Source organism: Rosa rugosa, chromosome 4, assembly GCF_958449725.1.
Source record: "Rosa rugosa chromosome 4, drRosRugo1.1, whole genome shotgun sequence".
NCBI lineage: Eukaryota > Viridiplantae > Streptophyta > Magnoliopsida > Rosales > Rosaceae > Rosa > Rosa rugosa.
Window position 1 is genome coordinate 43,829,691 of NC_084823.1, and position 18,061 is coordinate 43,847,751.

Sequence of the window (18,061 nt, forward strand, 5' to 3'; positions counted from 1 at the left end):
ATCCTGTGTTCTCATCAACTTTCTGCATAACACTTGAACTCCTTCTTCGGCCATGCTTGTGCTTATCCTTATGGACATGGTGAAGGTCGTAATGGTAGTCACTACTTCTTTGAAAGTGGCTATGCTTGTGATCATTGTGAGTGCTTTTTCTTTTATGATGAGTGCCATAGTTGTGGTGCCTTGCTTCATGCCCATGATGTTTATGGACATGAACATGTCGGTGATCTACATTAATTCTGTGTCTTGTATTCTTGGTGCTCAGACTATCCTCCCAGAAATGATCATCCCACCAGTCATATAAAGGATCAAAAAGTCCCTTCTGATGTAAAAGCCACAGTAGCACACTGACTGCACCTCAACGTATAATATGTTATGTTTTCTTTGCATCTCCAAAATAATCCCACTATAAAATATACTAATTCTGGAAAAGTAGGTTTACCTGTTGGAAAAATTGCTAAAAGTAGACCAAACATCAGAATCCAACTCATACATATGTACTGTATATGGCATCTGAAGTCAAAGAATCCAGAGCATTTTGTTCTGTTCATGAAAAGAAAAAAAGAAGCAAGAAGAAATGAATGAAACTTTGTATAACTGAGCAGATTCAATTCCAAATGCCATTACATAGGCTTGGCTTATGTGTATAATTGTATAGAGAAAATAATATATATATATATATATATATATATATATATATATATATATATGTGTTATGCTCTCTCATACAGAAGGAGAGAAATGATAGTTTAAAGACGATTAGTTTCTGATCATACTTATAAGCCATGAAAGGATGGTCTGAATGCAACCAGCACATTGAACAGGCATTAGCCATGTTACGCATAATATGACTCAATAGCCACTTCCAGTATTAAATATCTGAATCTAGAGCAGATAGAAATGAGCCAGAATTTTGATTATTCCACTGTGCAACAAGTACCTGCAAGATTTTCCAGTGATGAAATCTATAAAAGTCTTCCACACATGGTTCCAAAAGCTTTCAATGGAGTCAAAGAAACCAGTTGTTCCTGTCTTTGGTGGCTTAAAGGGATTACCCTGCAACACGTAATGACTTGAGTGGCTCATATAAATCAACTGTAGAAGGTTATAAAATTTCACGAAATAGCATCAGGTTGATCAGCTGTTGTATATTAATATACTGATCATTTACCAAAACTGCTTATTCTACGGGGGTTAGCAACATTCATACTGTCTTCAAAAACAAATGAGATTTCTTGTCTCTAAGCTACCACTAACCTGTGATCCATTATCAATGACAGTAGATGTCGTAGAAAATTGGCACTCGGCTCTATCCACTTCATTATAATTAGAGTCCTTAAGTATAGCTGCATTCAAGATCCAGAAATGAGTCCAAGCGTGACTACTTTAGGCCATTTATTAGTCACTCTGGCTTGGGCAGATCATACCTGCACAGATGTATTTTGCAGCTTGATCGGTTCCTGGGTAAAGTTTGAATGATCGAGATAATGTTTCTTTTGGCTTCATAATGAAGTATTGCTCCTGAAAAACAGGTTCTCTAACAAATTAATACTCATCTTGTTACAAGTCTAAATACATGAGCTGCAGGGGCAAAAGTACCTCCATAAGGGTGACATCACTTGAGCAATCAAACTGCAAGAAAGGTAAATTTGTGTCACAACATATTGCAATAGCCATCCACTGAAGTTGCAGATAACTACTTCATTCAAGCTGGTAAATGAATAATGCTTCCATTTCAAGTACCATGGAAGATTCAATATTTGATTTTTAACCTTCTTAGAAAGTGGACAATATATTCATAGAATTTCATGGCCCAAAAGAAGCACGATAAAATTTCTTCATATGCAATAATCACAATGAAATGTAAGCATTAATACTGTCACTAGGTGTTCATTAGCCTCACTAACTATCCAAACTGTCAAAAAGTTTATCAGAAATTGTGATGCGGGAAGCGTGAACACGATAGTAAGAGGCTCCGTCAAGCGTCGAAAGCCATATGAGATGAGCTAGAATCCACTAGCAATTACGGGCACAACCGTAAGAAACACAGAGAAACTTCTCTAATATTTGGTTTTTTATTGATAATTTGAATGAATATTACAATCTAAGAGGTGCCTTATATATAGGGCACATAGCATAAACCTAATACAACTAGAAAACAAAAAGAATAATTTATTATAGACTAAAACTAGAAAACTTAATTAAACCTGATTAAATAAAAATCGAAAATAAAATCCTAGATACTAAAGAATATTACGCTTGGAATCCCAATCAAGATTTTGCTCGAGAATCCCGATATATCCAAAAGAGTAATTTATGATTAATTCCATCATTAAGAAGCCTATTTGAATACCAATTTCCAATATTCAAATTATTCTTATTAATGTGAAGACGCTTCTTTCTTTTCGAGATTTTTGGTTGAAATTGGCTAAAATCTCGTCCTACATCAGTCTCCTCCACTTGAAAAGAACTCGACCTCGAGTTCCTCTTGTATGCAGCTCGATCATTAGTAGGAATAAAACATGATAAGCCATCAACTTCAATATTCTCGAAATTAAAAGGTATCACCATGAATCCAATACCGTAGACAAGTTTAGAATAAGCATCTTGAAACTTGAACTCCTCCACTTGAAAAGGAATCGGCAATGATTTCTCCTTGGGTTGTTCTTGAACACAATTAGGCAAGCATGACATGGATATCGATGTGATGAATGAATCAGCTTCCTTATCCTTAATGAGTTTCTCTTCAATCTTCAAAGTTGCTTCTTCATGTTCCTTTTCACACACCTCAGGATGGTCATTCTTGACGTTCTTCCTTCTAGGCTTGATTTTAATTTTGTGCAACTCCCACCTAAATAAATATGTGTTGTCTTTGCAATAACCACATTTGACGCTTTCATGCCATGGTCTTCCAAAAAGCACATTAGTGTCGTCCATATCAATCACATGACAAGTAATCTCTTCTTTATAAAATTTTCCCATAGAGACAGGAACTTTACAAACCTCTGTTACTTGTGCATATTCATCCTCCCCAAATGGAATCCAGTATGGATCAATCAGCTTCACTGTCGGCAATTGAAAATAATCCACAATTTTGTTTGCTACAAAATTCTCTCGTAGACCACTGTCAATTATTACAGAGCATACCTTGTCTTTGATGACACATGTAGTTCGGAAGTCGTCGTAATCTGGCGTTGTGAATATCCAATGTTCTATGTTTCTTCTTTCTTCTTTTTTTTTTTCCCTTTTTTTTTTTTTTTTTTTGATTGATGAGGTTGTCCTAGGGCAAATCCCTTGGTATGTTCCTCTTCAACGAAACTTTCTTTGATAGATACTCTACGACCAGCGTCGTTGAGGTTGGTGGTAGTGAACTTCTCCCTTGGATCGTCGTCTGCTAAGAAGCGGGCGATACCCGCTCTGATACCAAATGATGCGGGAAGCGTGAACACGATAGTAAGAGGCTCCGTCAAGCGTCGAAAGCCATATGAGATGAGCTAGAATCCACTAGCAATTACGGGCACAACCGTAAGAAACACAGAGAAACTTCTCTAATATTTGGTTTTTTATTGATAATTTGAATGAATATTACAATCTAAGAGGTGCCTTATATATAGGGCACATAGCATAAACCTAATACAACTAGAAAACAAAAAGAATAATTTATTATAGACTAAAACTAGAAAACTTAATTAAACCTGATTAAATAAAAATCGAAAATAAAATCCTAGATACTAAAGAATATTACGCTTGGAATCCCAATCAAGATTTTGCTCGAGAATCCCGATATATCCAAAAGAGTAATTTATGATTAATTCCATCATTAAGAAGCCTATTTGAATACCAATTTCCAATATTCAAATTATTTCTTATTAATGTGAAGACGCTTCTTTCTTTTCGAGATTTTTGGTTGAAATTGGCTAAAATCTCGTCCTACATCAAATTGAGAACCAGTTTTAAACAGAGCATGTTAAATAGTACCACACGAAATAATCATCAAGAGGAAATGATATTAAGCCTCAATATACCAAAATTGGACACTTCATAGGTAAAAGGCCTATCAGCTAGCTGTGCATAACTTGTTATTTCTCAGCTGAAGAGAGTATCCTAGTATAAACAACCTAGTTGAAGTCCCCCCATTCAAAACCAAAAGTTATAAGAACCCTTAACGTCCTTTACTTAAGTTAAAGAAATCCAAAGTCCCAAACATGAAGGGGAAGGGAAACAATAGTGCATTAAAAATAGAATAGTAAGTAGTGTACCGTTAAGCAATAGGATGCTTCCACTTCACCAGTATTCTTTGCTGTGATTGTAGCAGTTCCAAATTGAGTAAGGGCCTCAAATGTTGGGATATTGATGCTTAAGATTTTCCCAGGACTCCTATATAATACATACCATTAAGTATAGAAAAGGAACATTCTATGAGGAAATTTAAGTTATTAGACAAGTACTGGATTGCATAATTGTTTCAAAACAATACTGGTGAAGCATAATCAATGGACCGTAGATACATGAAACCTAGTCTGGAAATACTAACCTTTGGTAGACATAATCTACGTCATCAGCACTTAGTTCTATCAAGAGATTTGTATTAATGACTTCTGTGACTCCTATGGAAAACGAATGAGTCCCTGCATTCTGCAACCAATCAGAAATGATATGAATCCAAATGATAGAAATTCCTTGTGAAAGTAACTCAAATATTGCTGATACATTACTGGATGCTGGTTTATCCTTTCGAACCTTCCTTCCACACCAAAAAGTGGCACCTGTTTCCTTTCGATACGGTTTTGGTCAGCCTGTCATAAAGATAAGATCTCCCAATTGTTCACAAGAATAATAAAACTCAGGTATCAAATACAAAACAACCAGAATCCTATGAAACATCTCATTAAAGGAAAGAGACTCTTGCTTTTCATACAAATATAGACATAACTTGTATGTAAATAAATAATAGATAATAGAGCATGTAGCTCTCAGATTCTGATGCTAGAGTCCATGCTAATCAACTTTAAATCAAACGCTTAAAGAAAAAAGACTGGCACATGATATAATTGTACCAAGTGTAAGAGGTTAATACCAATATGTAAATTTAACCTTACAAGGAGAAGACTAAATTGGGGAGAGGAAAGTTAATAAAGAAGATAGAGCTTTGAAGGGGATACACAGACCTCCAAGAAATTCCATAACTGATTATGCAAGCAACTCCAGAATGGTGAAGAGCAAAAGTTTGGCTGCCCATTAAAAGCCTCAAAGTTGACACCAATTTTATTACATTCAACACCATCTAAAGTAAATCTAACTCTCTCCAGCAGCATCCACATAGAAAAGTTCCTTCCCAAATTCTGGGGGTGACCTGTGCCCCCCTTTTACAAAGAACAGGAAACTATCAGCAATTTAAGATATCTAAAATATGTTGTCAGATTCTATAAACAAATTTGCCAATTAAAAGCTTGACCATTTATAGGAACTAAAATATAACAGTCTGGTAGCAGATGAAATGAACGATGGATGTTAGTGAAATGATGTTACTAACTTCTCTATGTGGATACTTACTGAACATTCATATAGTTGAGAAAGAAGACTCATTTTACTGAAAATGGGGGACAGGGCTATGTATTCTTTTAAACTTTGTCTCCCTATACACTGATTCGGAATCAGGGCATCTTACTTATTACAAAACCCCAACTAATATGCTTTAATATTTAGTCTATAAAAGCAGGAAATGTTTGTTCCAATTTTTTTTTTCCAACATTATGCAGATTGGTATGAGTGACAAGCATACCTGCCTCGGAATTACAAGGTAAAAATCCTCGAATGAAGGAATATTTGTGTATCCAACAAAGTCTCCAATAAGATTAGCTCGCAAAAACTTATCATTGGATATTGCTGTTCTGTTTTCAGGACCTACAAGCACTTCCTGGCAGAAAACAAAGGTGTACAAAAACCTCTCTTAGTGACCTTTATATAACCTCTCCTTTCACTTTCAATAAATAAATCACATAACATATAAGAGAAAATAATCAATCAAAATTTCGCTCTATTAACAGTACGTTAACAACTTACAAATCCGCTTTTACATCAATCTAGCAATATGATCATCAGGATGAAATGAAACTTGCTGAATTTATAGTAGATAGAGTGCTGTAAAGTAAAGAAAGAACAGGACTTCATTCCATAGGGAAAGAGAACTATGTATAGTTCAGTATGCACATTCAATGAGCTCTCAGGACAGGAGAGATACATTCTAATTCTTCACCAGAGCAGAAAGACAGAACATTTTAACACATGTCTCAGACTAAAATCAGGTCATGTATAATGACTAAGTTTTCATGGCGGAAACAAGAGCACTACACCATAAGAAATCAATATAGATATGGTGCAATTATGAGGAAAAGCAATGTACCGAAACTTTAGATCCTGTCTTTACTTGAATGAGAACACTAAATCCCACTGAGCGCTGTCCAATACCAAAAACATGGAACCTAAGGAGATTTTAACAAAGAAAAAATCAGTCTACCTTGTAGAATGCTTTGATCAAAATATAACAAAAAGAACGAGAAACATATCATCTTGGCCACCGTACAGAACTATTTATAAGGTTTAACTCATCAAATATATGATGCCATACATAAGCAAATATCAAAAGTAAAAATAGTGTCAAACTCTCAGTTGTACAAGTTCACGTGATGACATGCGCATATACCAAAGAGCTCTTGCATGTCTAATAGATCTTTTTCAAGAATCAAATATCAATGCTCGAGAAATATAATCAGAACGAAAAACTTAGTACAAGGACCATACCAATCACCCGGAAAGCGGACACAATGGGCTGTATTGGGTTTTCCTTTCATCAACTTGCCAACTAATCACAAGAAAGTCAGGTCAATACAACAAACTCGTAAAAGGCACTGTGCATGTAATGTTTAAGAAATACTAAACATGATAAAATCATTTTAATGCACTTACAAACACTTCCACATGATGAAGGTACCCGCCGCTGAGGCCCACAAGGACAGCACATTGGCTACGAAAAACAGAACAAACTAATTGGAGAGTACACATGATAAACAAGAAGCAGTACATATTTTCTAAGTACTTCACCAAGGGCGAAATATACACATAACAAAAGAAGTGTAAGCATTCACAGAAATAACCATAATGCAACTAAAATCATCACAACATGTACTACACTAATGTGAGAAACAATTTAAATTGGGAAAGTGAGTCGTCTCACTGCTTCCTTAAGGCCATATATGTACAATGCTATAGAATCTGATCTATAGGAAAGAATGGAAGAATATGATGAATGAAAACAGTTATCCACTAAAGTACAATAGACAGAAAGTAAATGATCAATTGATAATCATATCTGCTGGATTAATGAGAGCTAAATTTCTGCCGGCTTAATAAGTAATGTGGACATTTTTATGACAGGTCGAAGACATTAACTTGTGAGGAAAGTCATCTCTTTTATGTCAAATTCATATATCGGATATGAGTAACAATGATTTTATGTTCATGAAATTCCAAATATCCAACACCACGTAACAGTGCCCGATATCTGATTCAGATAGTAAATCACATCGTAGATTTTCAATCATGCATAATGCTGTTGAAATCACTAATCAACTTTTAGATAGCAAATAAACGAAAGAACTACTGTCAAAGTGGGGTTCTAAACAGTGTGGAAAAGCTACCTCTGTATGCTCAATAATGGTACCATTTTCATCTCGTAACCTACAGAACATACAGCGAAAGTTCATCATCATCCTCAACGAAAATCCTAACTTTAGCAGCTAAAGTAACTCTTGGAAATTATAATCCAAAGGTAAATACCATATAACCTTAAAACAATCAAAGAATAAAGACAGTAATAAAAATTAAACCCAATTTGTTAAAAGAAGGCTAATAGCTAGATTGTTTGCCTCTCACATATCTTCACAACTTTTGCATCTGCATCTGGCTCACACTTTCGAGTCTTAACATAGTACTCTTCAGGCTTATATGCAACATCCTGAATAAGATATTACAGCATCAATCGCAACGTTTCGAAATTGAAAAGCAAAAACTAATTAACAGATTTAACCAAAAAAAAAAAAGGTTAAGCTTTGCCTTACTCGAATGTACGTAAGCTCGTACAAGGCATAAGCCGCGGATTTATTGACAGTCAGGACAGGCGGTATTCGAAAAGTTTGCATCTTCTTGCTTGAATTCTCCTCTACCTCGACAATTTCCGCAACAATCGAAGCCTCACCTCCACTCTGCATGTAAATCAATCATACGTACGTACGTTCCTAATCCTTCCCCCACTATTAATTTCAAGCAGAAATTGAAAGAGAGAAAATAATATTAGGCAGAAGTTTGTTCCTTTACCGCGCCACTAGGGACGGCCATGTTGAGGACGATCTTCTTAGTGCAATTCAAGTCACCGGAATCGGAAGTCTTCTCGCACTTGTCGAGTTTCGATTTGGAGAGGATCTGGACTCCAACGACGTGGCCGATAAAGCAAGGGAGGAAGAGGAGCCATAATTTTGGTGGAGGGATTCTCATTTTTGGGAATGTCTGGGAGAGAATGTGGGGATTTGGGGAAGTGCATGAATGAGTGGGGGAGAAACAAGAAGAGGAAGCAGTTGTGGCGGGCGGGAACTGCCAACAACGGTTTCTTTTCTTTTTTTTTTGAATAATTATACATACATCTAAAGCCGATCGAATCACTGTTCCTAGCACTGTTCCTAGACACTGTTCATTAGAATTGCCGGTTTTGCCCTCATTCGAGATTTTTTTACGGTTCTGCCACTGAGCTATACTAGATGCTTCCATCAGTTTCTTCTTTCTTCTACGGCCATCGGTTTCTTCTCTCTTTTGATGGTTTCTCTCTTCATCACTCAGTACGACATCGAAGAAGTACAGCAACACATGTAACAACCCAACAATCTCGCCGTTCCTTGATTTCATTAGTGAATCACGACCCTTGATCTGTGCGTGACCTATGTAGTTTCGCAGCAGGAGATAGTTTCTCTGTACGAGAGGTTCTGTCAGCTCGATCATAGTGGCGGAGGTTTCATCTTCGTCGACGAGTTTTTGTCCGTACCGGAATTCGCACCCAATCCTCTCTCTCAGGTAAGCCTACCCCAAATAAAAGTTAAACCTTTCGTGATCTGAAGGTAGTAAGATTTCGAAGATTGAGGCTTTTATTGAATGGTTGTTTTTGCTTCTTCTATTCGTTGTTATTGGATAGGTTGAATTCTCATACAATTTTGGGTTTCACTTATATCAGTTTTGCATTTCTCAGTTTTGGGTGGGTGGACGTAGATACTGGGGGAGAGGGATTGGAGCAAGACCACACTTGCTCTGAGAAGATGCTTCTGTATCAACGCCCAATTTCCTTTCCTCATCAGAGAGATTTGATCCAACAACAAAGCTACTTAGTTTTGGTATATTTACGTGCCAATGATCTCAGTGAGGTTAGAGCCTAGAGTTTTATTCAGTACTAAAGGTCAAATTGCCAATGCATCTTAGTTGACAGAATTCTTAGTTTACAATGCTTTGCATACCAATGACCTTACTGAGGACAAAACATAGAGAAAAGGCAATACCAGGATGTATTGAGCCATCCCCGAAGCATATTACTGCCCTCGCAACCCTTCCTTTGTTATAACTTGAGGTTCACATGGCAGTGCTGCAATTTGAATATGTGCCAAAAGCTTATATCTTGCTGCAATCTCATCATGAATTGATAAGATCCTACTGGTTTTCTAATATTTATATGAAGTTAATATACAAAAACATTAAGATAGAAAATCTATTACATTTTGTTTCAATTTGGTTTGATAGAGTAGTAAAGCCTCCCTCAAGATCAGAATGGTATGGAACTATGGATACAGTGATTGTGATGGTTCTGTTTGTTTCTTATACCAGCATAATTCAATGCATAGAGAGCTCTCTCATTATCTTTGTTCTTTTAATGCTTAGTTTATGAATTGATTTTCTTGGTGTAAATTCGCCTTAGCAATGATTTTGAGAGATAAAATTGTGGCTTATAGTTTGGTGCTTCTAATATGAATGTGTAGATTCTAAACTATAGAGGGCCTGTTTTTGGTTTTTCACTTAAACTTCAATATCTGTATGTTTGCAGGCCGAGAATACAACAGAGGATTAAAAGCGCAGAGCTCAGGATGTTAACCGAGGAGCAAGAAAATGAACTTCTGAACTTTACACCATTCATTCCATTGATGTCTCCCTTGGTGAGTTTCCTCTCTGAACTATTCTGTTTCTATTTTGATGATGCCCGTAGTCTGTTATGGACTTCAAATACTACTCTTTTATTAGTATTTAACTCGATGCTTAAAACTTTAAGATTATATACAATGATATGTAATTAGAGAACGACCATTTTTCTATAATGCTTCATTTGGCATCTGATAATCTTTTGTACCAATGGTTCTTATATTGCTTTTTGAAGTTCGGTACTGATTATGAAAAGAACAATTTCAAAAGTATAAGTAAAAAGTGAAGCAATATAACAAATATTAAGCTAATGATGTCAATAATAATGTCTTTTCCAGTTTCATTGACTAACTTGCTTTCCTGTCAAGTTGTAGTGACGTTGATCCCATAGTAGCATCTTCTCTGCAGGAGCATCAGAGATGTAAATATTGTCTTGGAACTGGTATAACCTTTATGTTCTCAACCTTTTTGAGCATCAGAGATACTCACTTTCAGTTTTAACTAGAAAAATAAATAAATAGAAATCAACTGTTTCTCCAATGTAAATCTGATTTGACAACACTATAGGAATATTAATCATGTCCATATTCTGATTACTACTGCATAAATAGATCTCCTCTAGAAAAGCGGCAACATAGAATTAGTACTACATATGTATGTTTTCTAATAAAACAATTGTCCCATAGGATTAGGTTAGAGTCAAATCAAACCTAGATATTATTTATTCTTTTATTAAGTGAACTTTGGTGTTTGCAGCTTATGGCTCATCTTCTGATGCAATGACTATAATCCAACAATGATCTCCTATTGTTAAGGTACATTAGAGCGTTTTACTGTACATTTAAACTGTTTTGCTTTCCTGTAGTAGTGCTCTACATTTGAATGTTTTGAGGAGATCACATTAATTCTATCATTAAAATGATAATTCTAAGTAGGGGATGATGATTGAATTTGCTAAGAACTCTGTTGATTAAGCTACTGCCAGCGCCCAGCGGAAAGAAGCATGTTATATTGTTTTCAAGATTAAACTTTCGGGGGTGGCAGAGAATTAATGTACCTCCTTTGTGCTTTATAGCTTTACATGATTTCTTCTGTTGGTAAATATGCAAGCATTCTTTTTTAATATAAGTCAATACTTACTTACAAAGACAATATCAGTAGGAGTTACATTCTTTTGTAATGTGTAAAATGACAAATTTTTCAGTTATTGATTTTAGCTTACGATTGTGATCATTACTACAAATTTGAGAATAGAAAAAGGAAAAAAAAAAAAACCGAACTGTGGAAAATTGAATTTTCATCCAACTCTTTAGCTGATGGTCTGCAGACTGGATTTGGATCCAACATGGCCTGATAGATTCAAACAATATGATGCAGTCAGCAACTCCATCTCAATGTCCTTTTTATTAGACCAAACCAACTTAAGAATAATAGGATACTAAATGCATCTTTCCTTTGAAACAGATTTCTTATGAAATAAGCTTACTGGATCCAACATTACTACTTATGAAACGCATATGCAGAGTTTCTTATTAATTTTTTCTGTCTTATAGCTACTTGCAATTTTCAGAAAACCATACTACATGAAAGATATTACTGTGAAGTGTGAATCTATGATAAGGGGTGGTTTTTATGCAGTAGTGATTCTGGATTTTGAGCAATGGAAGAACTCTATGCAGTAGTGATTCTGTTTGGAAGGCTTTGGTTTTTTATGCCAAAAGTTGTGAATGCTTCTTTAATGCTGATCAAGACAAGGATTTGGCAAGGCCATAGTAGACATAAAGAAAATGTTGGAGCAATTTGATAAGTTGCTCAATGCCGACACCGTAATTTTCAAAAATGCTAGATGCAAGGTAAAGAACTTGGTGTTAAGTTGTTTTTTCATCCTCTGTTTTCCCTTTTAATCTCCAACAATTTCATACCACAGGTCCGTATTTGTTTTGATTTTGGGTTATTTGGTTATACACAGGTGCTTTTTAGTATTAACTTTTTGAAGTTATTCAAGAAACTGATGTTGGCCTGTTTGGAGAAGTCAGCACTCAGCACTGGATCTTCTATTAAAGCTTTCATGTGGCTGGAGACCCAAGAAGCAAGTGTTGAGAGAAGTTGTAGTAACTCCTCACTAATTTTGAAGAAATTTAAGGTTAAATCTCATTGTTTGCACAACAGCCTATTGCAAAGAATATGAGATACATTCAAATGATAAAGGTCTGAGATGTATTGCCTCCAGAGGATATCTCGAGGATATCCCAAAGTTGGAATATCGCTTGGAGACGGTTTTAAATAGATACACAAATAAAATCATTTTTGTTCATCTCGCAGCATCGCGCGAGGGGGATTATCTAGTATATACTAAAGCTGGTGCATGCATCGCTGTTGATCTTGGCCCCAAATGGAGTGACGGTTTTGCCCTTGCTACTTGCCTCAACAACGGTTTTTACGGATAAGAAGAGCCACTATGAGAGCGAAGATTTATAATAGAGGTTTGGCCGTTTGTTTTGGAAGAGGTTCGGTTTCAGTACATGCAGAGAGAGGGACTGAGAGCGAAGTAGCTAGGGATCGATAGCGGGATTTGGATCTTTCAGCAAAAGCAGAGGTGTGTGGCTTACTTTTGATTTTTATGGGTGTCGTATGGCGTCAAAGAATTGTATCTTTTACATGCTTATTAGTTGATTGAATATATAAATGCAATGATTGCAAAATCAATGTTGATCGAGATCATGGTGTCAGAGAAATCAGGCCCAAGAGTAGGACAATCACTCATTGCTGATTTGAAAATGCACATAAAAAAAAAAATAATAAGCTAAAATCACTCCTTGCCTCTTCAATTTGTGCATTTGGCATAAACTATACTCTTCTTTATTAAGCTAAAATCCGTTTTATGCATGAAATTTGATGAATTTTACAATAAAGTTTGTTTTTTTGGGTTGCGTCTCTTCTTCTGGAATTTGATCTCAGTTTCCTCCAATTGTGTTAACTTCACAATTGATATTTAGATAGAGTAATAGAGTCAAAATCTAGATGCATGTGTAGGTGTAACTTTTACAAAATCTGAAGCCCATTCTGGAATTTGATCTCAGTTTTCATTCATGGAAATCAAAAGACCATTCTTTCACTTTCTATGTTATTTGTGTGATCGATGTAATTACTTCCCTTCATTTTGTATGCTTAGCAAAATTCAGATTTGAACAAATAACCTGCTTTAGTGGCCATTGTCTTTTGTCACTGAGTTTCTTGGCTTCAATGCTGTGTTTTATAGTGTTTCATATTACTGCTACAAGGGAGAATAATCTCAGTGATGATGCCATAGCTAAAGACATTAAACAGGTAAATATTTCTCATCAAACTTTCAGAAAAACTATTTCCACAATTTGAGTGCTGCCAATACTAACACACATCTGTTAGATTTGAACTCTCAACCTTTTGTTTAGATATTCCATGCAATACTTTGGTGATTTGTTTCATCAATAGAACCTTGGTATCTTTCTGCTGGACATAAGATAGTATTGGTATTATTCCTCTGGTACTATGACAACTAATATATTACTAGATATAGCAACTGATCTAACTAAGGTATCTAGGAATACAATGAATTCAATAGACTTAACCAAACCTTTTGTTTCTATACTTTGCACTTCTGCATATAGTTAATGGGTTTTCATCTGTGCACGCAGAATATGAATTTGGATATTTGGTTTTCGGTTTCCTATTCCAGGTCTTCAGAATGCTTTCTTGATTGTACTGGTAAGAACTCTTGGCTGCCTATTTTATCTATATAAACACATATTCTAATCGCATGTGTGTGTTTGTGTCTGTATGATATATATTCTGCTTTCCTTTACTTGACAGAGATTTTCCTATCCTGCTCACCTTGATACTTGTTGTCACACTAAATGAGTCTTATTACTTTGTTTCAGTAGCAAATGGAAAAGTTTATGCTAATGATCATCTATCAGGTCAAAATAACCTGCCCATGCAAGGAGCCGACTGCAGGGAGCTCTTTGTTAGAGAGATGATGTGTGCCTCCCACATGCATAATGATAAAGCCCGCGCTTCAAGGGTGCTTGAGGTCTTGGAGAAATCCATTTGTTCACGTGCATCCAGAGACGCCAGTAATTGCAGCATCTGAAGCTACTGGTGGTCCAGTACCAGGAACAACTGTGAAGTCTTGAGGTTGAGCTTTATACATTGTAATATTTGGATGAAAGTTTGGGCACTCTGTTTCAATTACAATTTGGTAAACTATCTTAAGCTTTTGCTGCTTTTCTTCATTCGGCAGATAAACCATTCTCATATAAAGTTCAAGTAGTACAGCAAGCCAAGTTAAGCTTCAATCGAGAAGCTTCTTAATCCATATGATAAGGAGTGAAAGATGTGGCCATTTCAAAGCAGGTAATAGTCCATGAATACTGATTACAGACAGGATTACTAGCTTTTATTTATTTTTAGTCTGTACTAGCTTTTCTTCTTTTTTTTCGTTTTTTTTATAGACTATGTGTATTGTGTAATGAATACTGATTACAGACACAATTACCTTATAGAAAAAAAAAATACGAATATGAAATTAGATGCAAATGCAAGAGAGAAGAGATACGCTTGACGCTGTGGGGAGAAATAGCACGCAATCTTGATACCAAGGCTACAAGGAATAAAGTAAAACAGCGTCAAAGTGAAACAGAACCAAAGTATGTCCTCTAATTTCATCCCTATCATATCACTACAATTTCATAGAAAAAATATAGTTTCATTTAATATCCTCTGAACTAACTACAACAACTTTGATATTGTAGACAAGATTTCACTATCATACACAGGAAACAGTTTCTACTTTCTAAATCCTGAAATTCCAGAAAGAGATCAAGCAGCGTCTCTGTAAAGGCGCTCCTGGCTTTCCCAGGCAATGAAATCGTGGTAAGTAGACGTCCCTTTTTTAGATAATATAAACAAGTATCTTATCTAAAACAATAGAACCTAACAACAACAAAATTAAGTATTTTGCCTAGATACTTTACACTTATGTTTTATATATTGCCCTCATCTGCATCTTAAGTTAAAATATTAAGATATTCTCTTATGTATGTTGGAGTTTACACTTTGAAACTCTATTGATTTGTATTAAAATATCTGCTAACCCTCAGCTGTTATGATTTACAATAACAGCCAATCACAACCAACATTAGCTGCAGAAGAATCATCTCGAAGGACCTGATGTAAATAGGTTGTTTGAACTACAAATGTAGAGTTTGCAGGCTGGTTTTGGTTTGAGTGGGGATCCCATTATTACAACTCATGCAAGCAAGTTGATGCTGTTGAAATCAAATGCACACCATCTAGAATATTACATACTTGCAAGGTATGATCTCGGTCAATTAGTTTAGATGCTCAATTTAACCTTCATTGTTGCTTCTGTGTGAATGAGATTATTATTGAAATAGGTTTTTGGTTCAAATTTTTTGTTTTGTTTTGGCTTTGTCAGTTTGTTGCTACTTTCTAGATGGTTGATCTCATTCACATTAAAATTCATCTTAAACTTTTCAGTGATCTGTGCATTCATCAATTTTTCGGTACCAGAAGTTGCAGTTTGTCTCCTTCCTCATCAAAAGTGAATTTGAAGGCATATACTGATCGAGCTTCATGAGGAAGAACAAGTGGAACAGACATTCCATCCTGGTTCGAATGAGACATTGCTTTTGCAAGACAATGGGAAACAACTTCTTCAAATCCAAGGAATGTTAGAACAAAAGATGAAGCAATGAGAAGCAATTCAAGCAGCTAATGCAAGGCTGGTAACTAAGTTCACTTCTCTTGCAAATTCTTATTTGTTTGCCCGAATTTTCATGTCCTACTGAAAGTCTTCCCTTAAAATTCCAAGAAGGCAAGAAGAAGAAATAAAAAATAAAATAAAAAACTGGTGAAAAACAGAAGGACGATTCAAAGTCCCTTAATTGCCTAAAAACAAATTGGTGAATGATATTGGGGCTGGAATTTCTTTTCCTTTTTATGATTTGGTTTGTGAATTGGGAGCACATTCTTTGGTTTTGCAAATCATTATCTCCCAATTTAGCAACAGAAAGCTTTAGCGAGTAAAAAGGTGGGATGATTCAAAGCCACTTGATTTAGATGGCTGGATATATAAGATGGTTTGTTTACCCAAAGTGAAATCCTAATCAAAGGCAGATAGATAAAATAAGCAAGCAAAAATCCTGAAAAGATGTTTCTTGCATTTTTCTTTTTTTATTGGCTTGAGTTCTTTCATTCCCTATTCTCCTCCCCTGTTTGAATTTGATTTGAACAGGTTTCAGATCATTGCTGGAAAGATTGCTGATTGTAAATGATACTTAAAGCTACTATATATGCAGTGGGCTTCATCTCTCTTCGACTGAAGCCCCTCAGTTCGATTCATAGTTTTCATGCAGATGGAGAAGAAACAAATCTAAGATTTCAGGACGAACCCATCTTTTCAAACCAAGTTTACGAAAGAGGTGAAATACTACTTCTTTGAGTCTTTGATCTGTTAAGTAGCTTGGAATTATTTTCTTTTCCAATGCGCCTGAATTGGTTTATCATTCTCTAACTTAGATAGATCAGGACTAAATCGCAAACCTGACATGTCATGGTCTTAAACTGCTATAGTCCAGGTGAATAGGGTGACGATGATCATCAACCGGAACTCGGAAGACTCTTCTGTTCACATGTTTCAAGCACAAGATGAATTTTAGTCTTTGAACGGTAATTATTGAATATAATAGTGATTAAAAATAATGTAAGCCTGCAGCTTTCGTATTTGAATTCTATTATTTTCCGCTGAGGTAGCCATTCTCTGGTCTTATGCCAGCTCCAGGGATTAATCTGTTACTATTTAGTCACTGCATGTACTTATGTGAGTCCCATCCCCATTAACTTGGTAATCATTAGAAAAGGCTGCTGAAGGTCATGGAATTGATATTGTTAGGTAATATCTGCAACAAAGTTATCTTAGCCTTTTGTTATGTGTGTTTTCTAGCAGTTGTCATGATCTAATGATTCTGATACTTTGTGTTGTGGTATATAGTCTCTAGGTTCACACAAAGGAACATTCTAAGGATTTACCCCAAAGGAACTTGAAGTTGCCTCCTCGAATTACCAACCACATGTTGAATGGATGCATGGAGCTCAAATGGTTGTCTCTAATATGCAGGTTAGCTTTGGAGTTTCATAAAATCTTATTGGAACCTAATAATATGTCAATGGCAAAGATCAATAAGAAATATAACCCGATCCCTGCATATAAAATTTTATGACAGGGATGTGACAAATCACGATGTTTAGACCCAATGAGGATGCGGTTACTTGAAAAAGCTCGCCTTTTTATGCACAAGGGCCCAAATGATGAGGTTTTTCATCCTAAAAAGACCTTGATAGTGACAAATAACTTTGGTCATTTACTTGTGCTCTACTATGTTAAATTGCATTACCACTTCCGTATTGACATTATTACTTATGTTTTCCAATTACAGCAGCTCAGCTCAAATTTCAGAGGAGCAATCATCTGTTCCAAATGACGAATTTGACTTTGTACACACATATGACTGACTACCTTGTATAAAATAGTTGGTCGCCATTACAAGCCTAAACCATTTGTTGTATAAAATAGTTGGTCGCCATTACAAGCCTAAACCATTTGTTGTCAAGCCTGACCATGTTTGCTATATGTACATAAACACCTACTATCGTTAGCATATCTAACTTTGAAATCTGGCTAACTTACTAGGTTTTTGAACATGTAAAACAATATATAATGTATAATGTAGCAATGTAATATAAACAATGTTTCTAAATTCAGTAGCATTGAATCAAA

General features: G+C 35.6%; 1 protein-coding gene and 1 long non-coding RNA gene across 21 annotated transcripts; one reads left to right on the forward strand and one right to left on the reverse strand.

Moving 5' to 3' along the window:
- Nucleotide 1: 1 nt before the first annotated feature.
- LOC133744872 (protein HAPLESS 2) lies at nt 2-8,555 on the reverse strand (the record flags this gene model as incomplete). The annotated part of the gene is made up of 18 exons (XM_062172902.1): nt 8,371-8,555; nt 8,115-8,258; nt 7,923-8,011; nt 7,695-7,734; nt 6,964-7,021; nt 6,799-6,859; nt 6,401-6,479; nt 5,780-5,914; nt 5,166-5,360; nt 4,713-4,793; nt 4,532-4,632; nt 4,257-4,374; nt 1,597-1,629; nt 1,425-1,518; nt 1,255-1,343; nt 938-1,053; nt 440-540; nt 2-348 (listed from the first exon to the last, which is right to left on the reverse strand). Coding segments are annotated over exons 1-18 (2,058 nt in total), but the record flags the coding sequence as incomplete, so codon positions are not given.
- A 181-nt stretch (nt 8,556-8,736) lies between these two features.
- Nucleotides 8,737-18,061, forward strand: LOC133742304 (uncharacterized). 20 transcript variants are annotated; one of them, XR_009862488.1, is made up of 21 exons: nt 8,737-9,117; nt 9,275-9,461; nt 10,133-10,241; nt 10,593-10,666; nt 10,981-11,039; nt 11,863-12,077; nt 12,194-12,820; nt 13,484-13,551; nt 13,899-13,968; nt 14,181-14,397; nt 14,504-14,616; nt 14,766-14,909; nt 15,015-15,135; nt 15,385-15,577; nt 15,763-16,010; nt 16,520-16,706; nt 16,858-16,953; nt 17,060-17,176; nt 17,276-17,401; nt 17,508-17,597; nt 17,721-18,061. It is a non-coding gene; the product is annotated as an uncharacterized LOC133742304 (long non-coding RNA). The 20 variants fall into 20 exon arrangements; XR_009862479.1 differs by having other exon boundaries at nt 9,290-9,461; nt 14,142-14,397; XR_009862484.1 differs by having other exon boundaries at nt 9,290-9,461; nt 14,145-14,397.